The sequence below is a fragment of the Pholis gunnellus genome (genome assembly GCF_910591455.1).
Source record: "Pholis gunnellus genome assembly, chromosome: 2".
In the NCBI taxonomy this organism is placed as follows: Eukaryota; Metazoa; Chordata; class Actinopteri; order Perciformes; family Pholidae; genus Pholis; species Pholis gunnellus.
In genome coordinates, this window is record NC_136536.1 from 14,643,895 (window position 1) to 14,658,094 (window position 14,200).

The 14,200-nt window shown below is 43.2% G+C and overlaps 1 protein-coding gene across 1 annotated transcript; it reads left to right on the forward strand.

Moving 5' to 3' along the window:
* Positions 1-226: 226 nt before the first annotated feature.
* slc6a17 (solute carrier family 6 member 17) lies at positions 227-13,650 on the forward strand (the record flags this gene model as incomplete). The annotated part of the gene is made up of 11 exons (XM_079178151.1): positions 227-527; positions 4,283-4,440; positions 6,123-6,249; positions 7,822-8,003; positions 8,847-8,957; positions 10,040-10,281; positions 10,393-10,585; positions 11,139-11,331; positions 11,422-11,581; positions 13,028-13,190; positions 13,288-13,650. The coding sequence occupies 11 exons, from the start codon at positions 227-229 to the stop codon at positions 13,648-13,650; spliced, it is 2,193 nt and encodes a 730-aa protein (XP_079034277.1).
* Positions 13,651-14,200: the final 550 nt, after the last annotated feature.

A 14,200-nucleotide genomic window follows, 5' to 3' on the forward strand; every position in this document is an offset into this window, starting at 1 on the left:
AGTTTCCCATACCTTAAGCTGTATGACTTAAGCTTGACTGTTGTGATAACATTTTATGGTTAATTTCCTCCCTAAGCACCTACATTTCCTGTCTGTTTCCAATATTTCTCTTCACAGATTGAAGAAAAAAAAGCACAACTTTATTTCCCTGCTTCCTCCTGATCACCTCAGGCTCTCCTTGCTTCCTCCTCTACCTTCAACCTGAAGGAGCTCCGGTGTTGCAGCCATGCCAAAGAACACCAAGGTGACCCAGAGGGAGCACAGCAATGAGCCGGTCACTGAGTCGGTGGCTGACCTGCTGTCCCTGGAGCACCCCATGGACTATAAGAGCAGTCAGATGAGTATGGGTCTGAGTCCCGGCTCTACTGCTCCAGTAAAGGCCCTGATACCCTCCCCTGACCCAGACGCAGAGGACGGCCGACCGGCCTGGAACAACAAGATGGAGTACATCCTGGCCCAGGTGGGCTTCTCTGTGGGCCTGGGTAATGTCTGGAGGTTTCCCTACCTGTGCCAGAAGAACGGAGGAGGTAGGTGGATGTATACCTGAACATGATTTTGGTGCATATTATCAGTCTGAATCACAGAAATGTGCAGCCCATTGTGCAAAGTGTAGAAACACTTTATGGGTAGGGTCGGCGCCTGCCAAGTGTTTGCTGAGACATGATTTGATTGAGAATGCCCACTGGTCTCTGTGATTGGTGTGACATTTTATGCTGAATTGTTCATCTCATCAAACCACCATTTGCATAGAATTACAAAAAGAAATGTGTTCTACTAATTCAGCTCTTATTTCCTCCACCAGATATAAATCAGTAAGCTCTGTACTTTCTGTCTGTTGTTGTATCTGACACACCCACCCACACACTCACACACACACACACACACACACACACATATACACAGCACTGACCCAGTTACTCTTACCTTAATGTAAACATTCCAGCCTCCTATGTTTTCTCAAAAGCCCAGAGTCTTTGAGGTTTATAAAATACCTTCAACTTTTCATTTCCCCTCAGTCTCTCTGACTGGACCGGCAAACAAACTGAGCAAAAGCTTTATAACTGGGGAAATATCAATGTCTGCCCTAACATTGTCATGAGGCTGTTCTACTACTACTACTACTAATAATAATACTATATTCTAATATAACGTCATACGTAAATGTTCTTCTGTTGACCTAATATTCAATTCAGAGTATTGAAGACCACATTTTTTTGGCATTGTTGGGGATCAATTTGCAATTAGAGCAGCCCAGATTATTGCGGTATGGATTCTAATGTGGCAGATTTGTCAGCTAGACATTCATTCTGTGAACTCTACTCCAGCATAGCGTCACAAAAATGACAACGCCAAATTCCTACCCTATCTATGTAATGTAACGTAACTTCAAAATAGAAACACAACAGACTATTATGTTGTGTCTTTCTAGGTGGCAGGAGCAACAATTAGTCATCCTCAACATTTGGTGTATTGACTGTTGGAAAACAATTACGTACAATCATGACTGAATGATTTTTTTTTAGCAACATTCATGTTTTTCCAAAGTAATGTGCAGACTTTTAGGTATTTCATTATCAAATAGCTTGAAAAATAGTGCATATAGCTGCCGTAAATGGTAAAAAAGAAAATCCCCCTAGGGAGGATGCCCCCTGACCCCTCTAGGTTTGGGCTGAGCCCTGAATGTTTACGTCTGGCTCCGTCCCCGTGGTGACAGTTTCAACCACATCAAATGTTGTACTCGTCCAAATTGCCACAACATCTCAGCACCGTACAGACTTTCAACATTATTCTGAGCCATTAACACTCTGCTCAGAAGAATAAGAGAAAAGGTAATGCTAACACACTGCAAAACAGCTATTCTAAAATAATCCAGGATGTGATAAAGAAAATCTCCTGTAAAGTGTACCATGTACATACAGGAGTTAATCATTGGTGGATTTTGCTACACCAGCATCATAATAAATGTTGGTGACTTTCGGTGAAACCGTATTATTATGATCATATCATCTTACAAAACGATGTTATCCAATTTATTGATTTCTAGCACATTGCAATTAAAACCAAAGTTTTTGGGTAGATTTGGATCCTAATTTAGATTTCAGTAAAAACCTTTTTCCAGTACATATCATGGCCTGTGCTGCACCTCTCTCACCATTCTCTCATAAAAGTCCTGCTCAGTTTGCCTGTTGACGGTCCGCAGCCTCCTCCTCTTTGACAAATTGCATCCTGTCAACAAATTAGCCAACTAATCGTCCAAGTCAGAGGGGCAGTCTCTAAAGCGTTTTTTAGACTTGTGCCGTCAGCAGCTACAAGATCAGATAGTTTTCCCGCCATCAAGACGAGGCAACATTTTGGGATCTGGCACAACGCTGTGAGATCCTCCTGTTTAGTCTATATTTGCTGTTCTTGCAGGTTTCTCAGCCCTATCTCTTTGGTATTATGATTTACTGGTTTTATGGTGAGATGATAATAGGGTGATGACTAAGACGGAGGAAGTGGAGGAGTAAATACTGATTTGCTGGGCTTTCAGACATTGTTGGTTTTACCTCGAGTAGGAGGTGTGTGTAAAGAGGGTATTTGAGATGCATGATATAACATAGCTGAATCATATTAATCAGAGTGTTTGCAGTAATGAGTGTGTATCCCCTGCTGGATTTTGACTGTGGGAGGTGTTGTATTGTCTTGTCTGGGCTTGTTCCAGAGATGAGGGCAAACTGTCTTTTTCTGTCTCTTTCTCAGAAATTCTAGTCAAGTGAAGGTTCACATTGTTTTCTTTCATCACAAAGATCAGTCACAAAATAATGTTATATACTCCACAACAAAATAACATGTTGACAGACTTACGCACCTCTAACCAAGTTTGCCTCAGTGGAGCAATGAAGACATTTATCTTGCCCTACAGATACACAATTTAAGTAATTAGTTTGAGGTATCTTGCTTGTGTTTCCTGGTGGAACTTGCATTACGTAAGTTAACTTTTGTCTTTACTGCAGAGCGCAGCAGAAGACAAAAGTACCAAGTAAACCTTTTTTCAGGACAGATGATGTTCTTTATGAAGCCGTGACGGCAAAGGGATGAAGACATTACGACAGGAAGCACAAGATTAAAGGGTCTATCTGAGGGTCTATCTGAGGATCCTGAATGTGCTCAGAAAAGGTCAGGTAGTTACCAAAAACATGAGGATTTATCCTCTGAGGAGCATGAATACCTGCTGCATATTTCATTTCAAATCTAAACGTTCATCGACCAGTAGATGGTTGTGTTGCAGACTTTTTAAACTTGTTAGACTTTTCTTTATTCCACAATGAACCCATCAAGGAGGTAATTAAAAAACAAAGAAACAGAAATAAAGTTGAATTTGACAGACTATGACTACCACACCTATTTATAGAGATTTGCTCTGAACAAAAACAAATAAAGCATGTCAGACAATCAATCAGTCTTAAAGTGTCTGCAGCTGCTACACCGCAGGTTATAATGACCTCATTTTGCCAATCACACAGATCTATATCATTGAGTCTGAAGTTAACCTGAGATTGACTCTGTATTGATATCTCCATGCTTTTACCATAAATACTTTCATTAAGAATATATTTTAACCTTAGAAATCCAGAGAGCCAGAATAAATGTCAATATGTAGTTAAAATAACAGCACCATCCTCAAGGTAACCATACTGAGCTGGTCCTGGCCACTTTTTGATTTCCTCTGTTCTGTGTGTGTTCTGCTCAGAATAGACTTCAAAGATCGGTGAAAGTGGGCAGTAACACAGAAGTCACTTCTAACGGTGCAGATAATAATACCACTGTGTAACACAACACTGTGTGCCTGTCTGTGTTTCCTTTGTCTGCTGCTTGCTCTTATAGCCACTCACAACGTTAATAAGTATTTTTGATCGAGTGAAGCGTCATTTGTTTTCAGCCTGGAAACAAGCTGCTCCTCCCAGCTGTCCGTCAGTATGAGCCCGTCCTCTCTGGCTGTGGAAGGTTTGTCACCACGGTGCCCTTTCATGTCCTGACGTGAAGGACGGACTGGACATGACTTGTTGTCTTTGAGTGCCCTCTGCTTTATTCCTTCTGCAAAAAAAGAGGAAAAGTGTGAGAGGGAAGAGAGGGATGACTAATGAAGAGAATAGACTCACTGAGAGAATTTAGCAATGTCCCTTCTGCAGTTTTACAATCAGCTTTTGTACTTCACTATACATGGATTTCGAACATTCAGATAACCAAAGCAGCTGAACACTCTGCAGTAATGCCTCTTTCCTCTGTCTCTCCTCTATCTCAGGTGCATACCTGGTGCCCTACTTTATTCTCCTCATCCTCATCGGCATCCCTCTGTTCTTCCTGGAGCTGGCAGTGGGTCAGAGGATCAGGCGTGGCAGCATCGGGGTGTGGAACTACGTCTACCCAGAGCTGGGAGGCATCGGGGTCTCCAGTCTGATGGTAAGCGCAAACATGAGCCCATTAACCGAAGTGGAATAGGGTCCTTCTTTTGGTACAGGTTTTCTTTATCTATTCCCATTTAAATTTCAACAATATTCACAGTCTTACTTAACAGAATCGCGGGCTAATGTTCATCATCAAACCACATCAGCATTCCAAAGTGCAGCTGATGGGAAGGTCATTCATTTTGGACGTATTTGGTTATAAAATAAAGAATTGGATCAACTGAAACTTTGACCTGATGATGGTGCTATACAGAAAGCTACGGGATCCCCAAAGTCACTGCACTTCATCCTCTGGGGAACATGTTCATCCTGTAGTAAAAACATTTCTGTCAGGACCGAGGAAGTGGAGCGACCGACCAACATTGGAAGTCTTTACAATAGAGTCCTAAATGTAATTTAACAATTATGTGCAGATTGTCATAACATGTGAAGGGATGTGTGATACAATTATGGCTGTAAAATGGGAGTTTCATTCATGAGGTCAGCATGAAATCATGTCAATTACCATGTAATCAGGTGGTCTTCACTGTGTAAAATGTCCAGTGGGGAAGTCCATTTTGCTGCAGGAGAGATTGGAGAAGAAGAAGATGAAAACTTCCCACTGGAATCTATTGTAGGTGAAATGAATTAAAGTCGACTACAGCCACTCTCTCCACTCACCTGTCTCTTTAAAGAAACCTGTCCTGTTAAGCTGTTTCAGTGCCTACCTTCTGGAGGAAATCTGATTTATTAATGACCTACTAATATTTGATGTCTTATTATTAGTGGAAAAACAAATGACATATGTTTTCCAGACAGCCATTCACTGTAAAACAATAAAAGGAGCTACAATTTCAGGAGATACTCACCAACCAAAGGGGCGTCACCCATTTCTTATTAGCTTTTAATGACTTATCACTGATCTGTTACACATTAACAAATTATTAACAATTAAAAAAACAATGCGTGAGAATTTATTACCCCTTTTATAAAATGCCATAAAAAGAAATGTATCATAATTATTGTACACATGATTACAACAAGCTTTGAAGAAATACAATCTGTATTTGAGACCCCGAAACACCAACTTCATGTTATTGGATCAGTGTTCTATCTAAAATGGTAATTTTGTTGTGTGCAGAGATAACAAACGTGCTGTAGCACTCAGTCTACTGGACCCTCTGCCTGCTCGTATTGCTTCCTCTTGATGTTTAACAGCAAGCAGCATGCAAAGACCGGCGTTAATCACCGTCATAATCTGTCCCCATCATCTGCAGGAGTAGTGACCCATCATGCACCCATCCCATCAGCGTCATCCGCCTAAAAACAGTGATTGACTGCGTCCGACTTTCTGTTTGTCGCTCCTTTTGATCACGATTTCATCAATCTAGTGATAAAGAGGGGGCCTGTCCTGTCGCAGTTAGGCGTGTGGCAGCCTGGATGTGGCAGAGGGAGATTCAGCAGCTATAAATACCTTGTCATAGAAGACCCCACCCATGGCTGCTGAGAGCAAACAGCTCAATAATTCATCCACTTAAGCTGTGTGCTCGGCGTCTGTGCTCTGACTCAAGAAGAGGTGTTCACCTCAACAAAATGCATGCTGTTTGTCGACAGTGCTGTTTGTGTGTTTTTGTGGCGAGACAGTGATTGTTTTTGAAGAGTGATAAGTATTCCTTTTTCTCTCGTTCCCCTCTTCAGGTTTGCGGTTTTGTGGGCCTCTACTATAATGTGATTATCGGCTGGAGCATCTTCTATTTCGTCCAGTCTTTCCAGTATCCACTGCCTTGGGCTGAGTGCCCCATCCAAATAAATGGAACCCAAGCCAGTGAGTGCACAACACAAAGACACACAAGGCCACCGCACAACACAGCTGCAACTATAACGGAGATGTGCGGCACAAGACAAGTGCGCATACAAAAGAGCTTTCTATTGTGAAGCCCTTGACACCACGTAGAGGAAATAATGCCTGCAAGACAATTCCATATTCAGCAAAGCATCTCAGCAGACGCACACAGGCTGCCCAGTGCTTCGCAGGGCGGTGCTTTAAAGCTGCAGAACGTGTCTTTGCATTGAAACAGCTTGCCTCGCTGTGGCTCTGCAGTGAAGCAGCAGTGCCTCTGCAGGCAAACAGAAAAGAGTTTGTGCTGTCTCTATAGGCGGGATGGCGCTGCGCGTCATCCTACAGAGCAGCTCTGTTGGCGAGGCCTGTCAGATGGTATGACCCGGGCCGACAGTGTCAGTACCTCGTATAGCTGGCGGCCTGTGGTGGAGGCACATGCGGGTTCTGGCAGAGCAGAGGGCATCAGCTTAACATTAGAGGGCAGGATGTCAACTCTGCTTATGATTATGAATGCAGCAGGGATGCTGTGGAGCGTCTTACAGGATTCAGTTAAGCTAGTGCAGTAGTAGAAGCACTGAGAGTAAGTACATATACTCAACTACAATTATGAAGTATCTTTACTTTACTTCAGTATTTTTTTAATATGCTTCGTACCGTTGTTCTTTATACTCCACTACATTTATCTGACAGTTACTTGCTTTTGTTACTTTGCAGATTAAAGGAACTCTGTGGAGTTTTTGACGAGCAGCACCACAGAGCGATGTTTTGATCGCTCCGTAGTCGGTCCCATTTTGCGTGTCCTGTGCTTGTGCACAGAGATAAACATGCACACGCACCCGTGTGACACGATGCATATTCCTTCCAATGGTTTCACAATATTCCACTGAACAGCGATGCTTCAAGAAACACAGCAATTTGTCAGCAAAGGCAGACTGCAAGCTAGTAAAGATGGATGGATGGATGGTCTTTGCAAATCTTTTATAAAGAAAGAAATGCAACTCCACCTTTAAGATTTTACATTCAAAACATAACACTGAAAAACCCCCATATTAGTACGATTGTTTTGTCAATTATTGATACTGAAAAGTGACAAAAAATTCTTCTCCAACATCAATGAACTTATTTCAAGATTTTTAAAGTAATCAGGGTCAGTATGAAATAATGAATAATGCTGCATTGAATCAGAAAAATGACACTTTGTTTTAGAACTTTGTTTTGTGAAAATAAGGCTTTGACTTAATAACAGACAGAAATTAAGATAGTGACGTTTGCGGTGTGAGATGTACAGTATGTTTAGAAATATGACTTGTAATTTAAGCACACAGCAATTGGCTAAAAGTCAATACTTTTTTTCCTGCTGGCATTTTTGTTGTTTTCGTCGTATTTTAAAAAAGCAGGAAATTGCTACTTTTAATAAAGCAAAATATACTCAGTTCTTCTCCCACCATTCACTATTTACAAATACATTTATTTGACAGTGTTGTGAAATGTTAAGTTTTCTGTAAATCTTATTTACAATACTGTTTATGCCATTTCCCTCCTTCGTTGCTGTTGTAGTCGTGGTGCCGGAGTGTGAGAAGAGCTCGGCCACCACTTACTTCTGGTACCGCCAGACTCTCAACATCACCAGCACCATCGACGACACGGGCGGCCTGAACTGGAAGATGACCCTCTCCCTGCTGGTGGCTTGGATCTTGGTCTGCCTGGCTGTCATCAAGGGCATTCAGTCCTCTGGGAAGGTACGGGGTCTCCATGGCTTCACAGAAGGGGCAGAGCCTTCAGAGATTACAACATACAAAGATGCATTGTTTCAACAATCAATAATTCCTCATTATCAGTGAGTGTTTTATTCACTTTGCCAATGCTTTTCAGTGAAAGGTGAGGTTCTAAAGCCTCTTTAATTAAAGCACTTGTCTATTTTTGGATCTCGTCTATATTATGGAAGAGAGACACATGCAACATTAATAAGCTTAAACTGAACAAAGCAAAGACCGATTCAGGATGCAGATGGAAAATGCTTAGTTTGGCAACAACTGCAACAACATCCTGTCATCTCTATCCAGAGAGTGAGTCATACACCACAGCGCAACATCCAGCCCTCTATTTCAATGGGAAAATAAATGGATCGCCAAGGTTTGACATGGTTTTTTAAACACAAAACGTAGTAATCCAATTATCGTCGTCAGTTTACTGCATTGATTCCCCGAAATGCTGTAGGAAGGATTTTTGACTCCTCTCTCCAAACCTCAAGTAGTCCTCACCACATTTGGTAAGATTTCACAGATTCATTGCCAAACAAAGCAGTTGTGTGTGTGTGTGTGTGTGTGTGTGTGTGTGTGTGTGTGTGTGTGTGTGTGTGTGTGTGTGTGTGTGTGTGTGTGTGTGTGTGTGTGTGTGTGTGTGCATCTATGGTTGCAGTTTTTCTCACATGTGTGAGGCACAGAAAAGCGTGTCCATGGCAACACTGTGTAACTTGACTTTCTCTCTCTCTCTCTCTCTCTCTCTCTCTCTCTCTCTCTCTCTCTCTCTCTCTCTCTCTCTCTCTCTCTCTCTCTCTCTCTCTCTCTCTCTCTCTCTCTCAGGTGATGTACTTCAGCTCTCTCTTCCCGTATGTGGTGCTTTTCTGTTTCCTGGTGCGAGGTTTGATGCTGAAGGGAGCGGTGGACGGCATCGCTCACATGTTCACCCCAAAGGTGAGACGAAAAAAAACAAACAATGAATTGGCAACTGTAAAACAGAGTCGCCTCGGCAGAATTGGGATTTTCACAACACAAATAATACAATATGTAGACATTTGCTGAGGTTGCTGTAGTCTTAAACTCACTGCAGGGTTGTTTTTTTTGGACTGTCAGTCAAACAGATATGTAACATGAGTGACACTTTGTTTATGCAAGCTGCTCAGCCATGAGTGGTTGATGGTCAGATCCACTCATGCATAAATGTCATTACTATCCACAGTCACGTGTTGGGTTGATGTCCCCCTCTAGTGGTGAATATGTATAACTACATGGAAAGTTTTAACCTGCACTTTGCTATTTGCTCTATATGATCATCATACGATACTCATTTTGTAGTTGGGCTATCTGCTGACATCACATGTCAGTGCAGTATATTGCAACAAGAGTAAACATATAGATTTATCTGTCACTCTTGCATTTGGAATTATTTTAATTAAAAAGATAGTTTGAATTGGAGATAAAACCAGATGACATATTGTTTGTCGTAGTTGCACATTCAGTTTCCACAGACTCAGACGTGTATCTGTTGTTACAAACTATTGTTCAAACCCGCATCACTTTTAATTATATTTCCAATCCCAAAGTTTCCATCCATCCATTATCTGTAACCGCTTATCAGAGTCGCGGGGCGGCTGGAGCCGATCCCAGTAGACGTTGGGCGAAGGCAGGGTACACCCTGGACAGGTTGCCAGACTATCGCAGGGCACAAAATGACAAGACAACCATTCACACTCATATTCACACCTATGGGCAATTTAGATTCATCAAGTAATAAGCTGCATGTCTTTGGACTTTGGGAGGAACCCGGAGAAAACCCCCAAAGGTTCCAAAGATACTAAATATGCTGAGTCACAGGGGGATGAATGTGCAAATGTATACAATGTATAAAATAATGTACAAAACATATTATTCAATTTGTTATATCAGAGCAATCCAGTGTTAATGGAGGCACAATAAAACAGGATTGATATAACATCAAGGTTCAAGGTTATTAAAAAAAGGTTAAATATCACATTTTTGCTCTCTCTTGTCTCCAGTTAGAAAAGATGTTGGAGCCGCAGGTGTGGAGAGAAGCAGCCACGCAGGTCTTCTTTGCTCTCGGCCTGGGCTTCGGAGGCGTCATTGCTTTCTCCAGCTACAACAAGCGAGACAATAACTGCCACTTTGATGCAGCACTGGTCTCCACCATCAACTTTGTTACCTCCATCTTGGCCACTTTAGTTGTGTTTGCTGTCCTGGGGTTCAAGGCGAATGTCATGAACGAGAAGTGTGTCATTGAGTGAGTGTGTCCTACTGTAACAAGAGCTACCTGACCAGTCTCTCTTTTTTACAAAAAACTTTACTCACTAACTCGCCCTCCTTCTCCACATCTCCTGTTTTCTATGTGCAGTAATGCAGAGAAGATTCTGGGCTTCCTAAACACAGGCGTGCTGAGCAAAGAGCTCATCCCTCCTCACATCAACTTCTCCCACCTGTCCAGCCAGGACTACACAGAGATGTACGGCGTCATTAAGACGGTGAAGGACGACAGCTTCGGACAGCTGGGCCTGGACGCCTGTTTGCTGGAGGACGAACTCAACAAGGTCAGAGGAGGAGAATTCACAAGCTGAAAGGAGTGTGATTGTTGAGTATTTGAGAATAATCTTCTTTAGCTTTCAAGATTTAGTTTGTGTTTGTGATGATACATGACAAGTTGTCCCATATAAAAAAAAAACAACAGACAAAGGGAAGGTTAAAAATACCAGGATGCTAAGCAAAGCACCGTTTCCTCTAGAGCTGCAGAAATTAGATTAAACAATCAATCAATTTGGCAATCAATTAATTGTTTCAGTAATTTTTCAAGCAGAAGTGTTATGTTTTTCTTTGTCATTGTAAATCAAATGTCTTGGTCAGATTAATAAAGCATCAATCATTTTGGACTTTGGGGAATTATAATGACCATGTTTTGAATCTATATAAAAACAACTTCATCAATAGATTGAGATCGATAATAAAAATAATCGTTAGTTGCAGCCCCAGTTTCCTCTACTAAGTCTGTTACTGCACCCACACATTGACCACTCACCAGTCAAAATGCAGTATTTTGAACCATTATCCATTTCACTTTGACCTCCACCTCCCTCTCTTGTCCTCCAGTCGGTTCAGGGCACTGGTCTGGCGTTCATCGCCTTCACAGAGGCCATGACACATTTCCCTGCCAGTCCCTTCTGGTCTGTCATGTTCTTCTTCATGCTGATCAACCTGGGTCTGGGAAGCATGATCGGCACCATGACCGGCATCACCACACCCATTCTAGATGCTTTCAAGATCCGCAAAGAGATCCTGTGTGGTGAGTTGACTGTTATCAAACTCAAACATTTTATACATCAAATTGAAGTGCTTGTGATTCTCACTGGATGTTTTTTCTTATTTTTCTCAGTGAGTTGCTGCATCATAGCCTTCCTGCTCGGCCTGCTGTTTGTGCAGCGCTCAGGGAACTACTTTGTCACCATGTTTGATGACTACTCAGCTGGTTTGCCTCTCACTGTGGTGGTGATCCTGGAGAACATCTCTGTGGCCTGGATCTACGGCACTAAGAGGTAACTCGACTGGATATGTAGACGCTAAACGTTAAATTAATTTGTGATCTGTTTCAAAACTATATATATATATGCGGCTGTATATATATATTACATTACAGTCATTTAGCAGACGATTTTATCCAAAGCGACTTACAATTCAGATTCTATCACAATTCTACACCGTAGGCACAGCTACAGGAGCAATTTTGGGGGTTAAGTGTCTTGCTCAAGGACACATCAACATGCAACTAGCAACGAGCCTGAGCCGGGGATCGAGACGCCGATCTTCTGATTGACGGGCGGCCCCGTTATCCACTTCTCTACAGTCGCCCCTCCATACGTCGTACAGCCTACTTAACAATCTCTCCTTAATTCAAGTACATTTTATTTATATAGCCCCCTATCACAAATCACACATTTGCCTGGGGGGGGGGGCTTTACAATCTGTACATCATACAACACCCTCTGTCCTTGGACCCTTGCATTCAAAAGGAAAGTTCACCAAAATCTAAATTATTCTAGCCACGCTAGCAGCTCAAACAATAAAGCCTGCGAAACAAACGTCCTTGCATCAGCCTGAGCTGAACCTTGTGTTTAGAGCTATGAGGAAATGTTAGCATGCTAACATGTTAAAAGGAGGAAGAGACACAACACTTAAAAATAACTTTGTCTTTGCGAGCATGTTAGCATAATGGTTAGCATTTTGATAGGTGCTGTATTTAACATTCCAAACATTAATATAGCAGCAAACAACGTTTACCAATGTGAATATAAAGTGGAGTGATGTGTGTTGTTATCCAAGCTTCTCCTTCTTTTACATAGCCGGGCTGAGAGCACATGCTTTTAGTCTATGTTAGTGCATGCGAGCGTGCCCCACTGGTTTGCTCACGGCCGCGGCTATGCACTGCTTTCATACGGCGGTTACAGCTGACAATGCCGTCCCGAACGACAGCGTTGTTGCGGAATTGTAGCACCCACCTTACGGTTCCCCCTCAGGTAAACACTGTTGGCTCTGTCAGCACTTTTGCAGTAGTTAGTGTTAGCGCTGTTACCACAGTTAGCGCTGTCAACACCGTTAGCTGTGGGCCACCAGCTCGCCATTGACATGTTGAGAGGCAATCCCAATGCTACCAATCTTGGATCTTGCCCATTTAAAGCAACACTGTGACTAAGTACAACCTCACAGAGCTGTTAGCATGGCTGTACACACTTTAGCCCAATCCCAATGTCCCCCCTAAAGCCTTAAACCCTAAACCCTCACAGACATTCGTATCATTTAAAGCCCTCACAGTCTCACACAACCATTTACCAGGTGATGTCAGTAAGTCCCTGAGGGTTCAGGGTTTAAGGCTTTAGGTGGGACATTGTGATTGGGCCTGGTATTGTGCCTTGATCATTGCCTGCATGGCCAACTGGGACAGAGATGGAACTCCTTCAAACGTTCTTTCTTTCACTTCCTCGCAGGTTCATGCAGGACCTGGAAGACATGCTTGGTTTCAGGCCGTACTCCTTCTATTACTACATGTGGAGGTACGTGTCGCCAGCTATCCTGGTGGTTCTCATTGTCGCCACTGTCATCGAGATGGCCGTCAGTCCTGCAGGATACAACGCCTGGGTGGAGGCTGAGGTCAGTGTTTATGTGTGTTCACACAGAGTAAGAAGGAGAGTGGGAAAGGAGATAAACATTTCTTCATGCTCTTCTGTCTGCACTCTTTGTTTGCCAGGGCGCTGAGCGTTTCCACAGCTACCCTCCGTGGGCTTTAGCCATGGCTTACTCCCTCATCGTGCTGGCAATGCTGCCTTTACCAATCGTCTTCATCGTCCGCCACTTCAACCTGATCTCAGATGGCTCCAACAAGCTGTCCGTCTCCTACCGTAAAGGCATGATGAAGGACATCTCCAACCTGGAAGAGCAGGACGAGCAGCGCTTCATCCTCAACAAGATCCCCAGCGAGGCTCCTTCCCCGATGCCCGCCCACCGCGCCTACCTGGGCCCCGGCGGCACCCAGGAGATGACCAACACCAACTACGGCACCAGCACCAAGACGGGCTACCAGAACATTGGCTCGCCCGAGTCTGAGCTATGATCCACTGAGCTCATAGGTCCTCCCGTCTGTTAAACCCCAGCCCTGCTTGGAGAGAGGGAGACAGGAAGTAAGGGAGGAACAAAGGAAGTCAAGAGGGAGAGAAAATCCACTGCCAGTTGTTGCAGCGTTCTTCACACCTTAACCCCCAGAGCTGAGTCCCTCTATCCCCCTTTTTTCTGCCATAGGATCCGTGCTGCCAAATCCCAGCTGAAATGAAGGGATCATGGGAATGTGAGTCCCACCAGATCTGACAACCTTTTCCATCTGTCAATGTATTAAAGGGGCAGAGAGAGAGGGACAGAGACAAGAACAGAGGGAGCAATGAAAGGCCCACTGAGGGCTTCACTGCAGTTTTTGTAATAAGCTATGGCCGAGGTTAAGCTGTGCGCAGCGCTAAAATGCTTTACGTTGTGCTGAACCATGTGTTCACCAGTTTGGAGGAGGTTATTTTTGAGACAGTTGGATTTTCCTTGATCTAGGAGATCCTCATCTCTTTCTGGTTCAGTTGTAGAAGATTGTTCTTTGTGGGGTTAGGATGGAAGGAGACTCA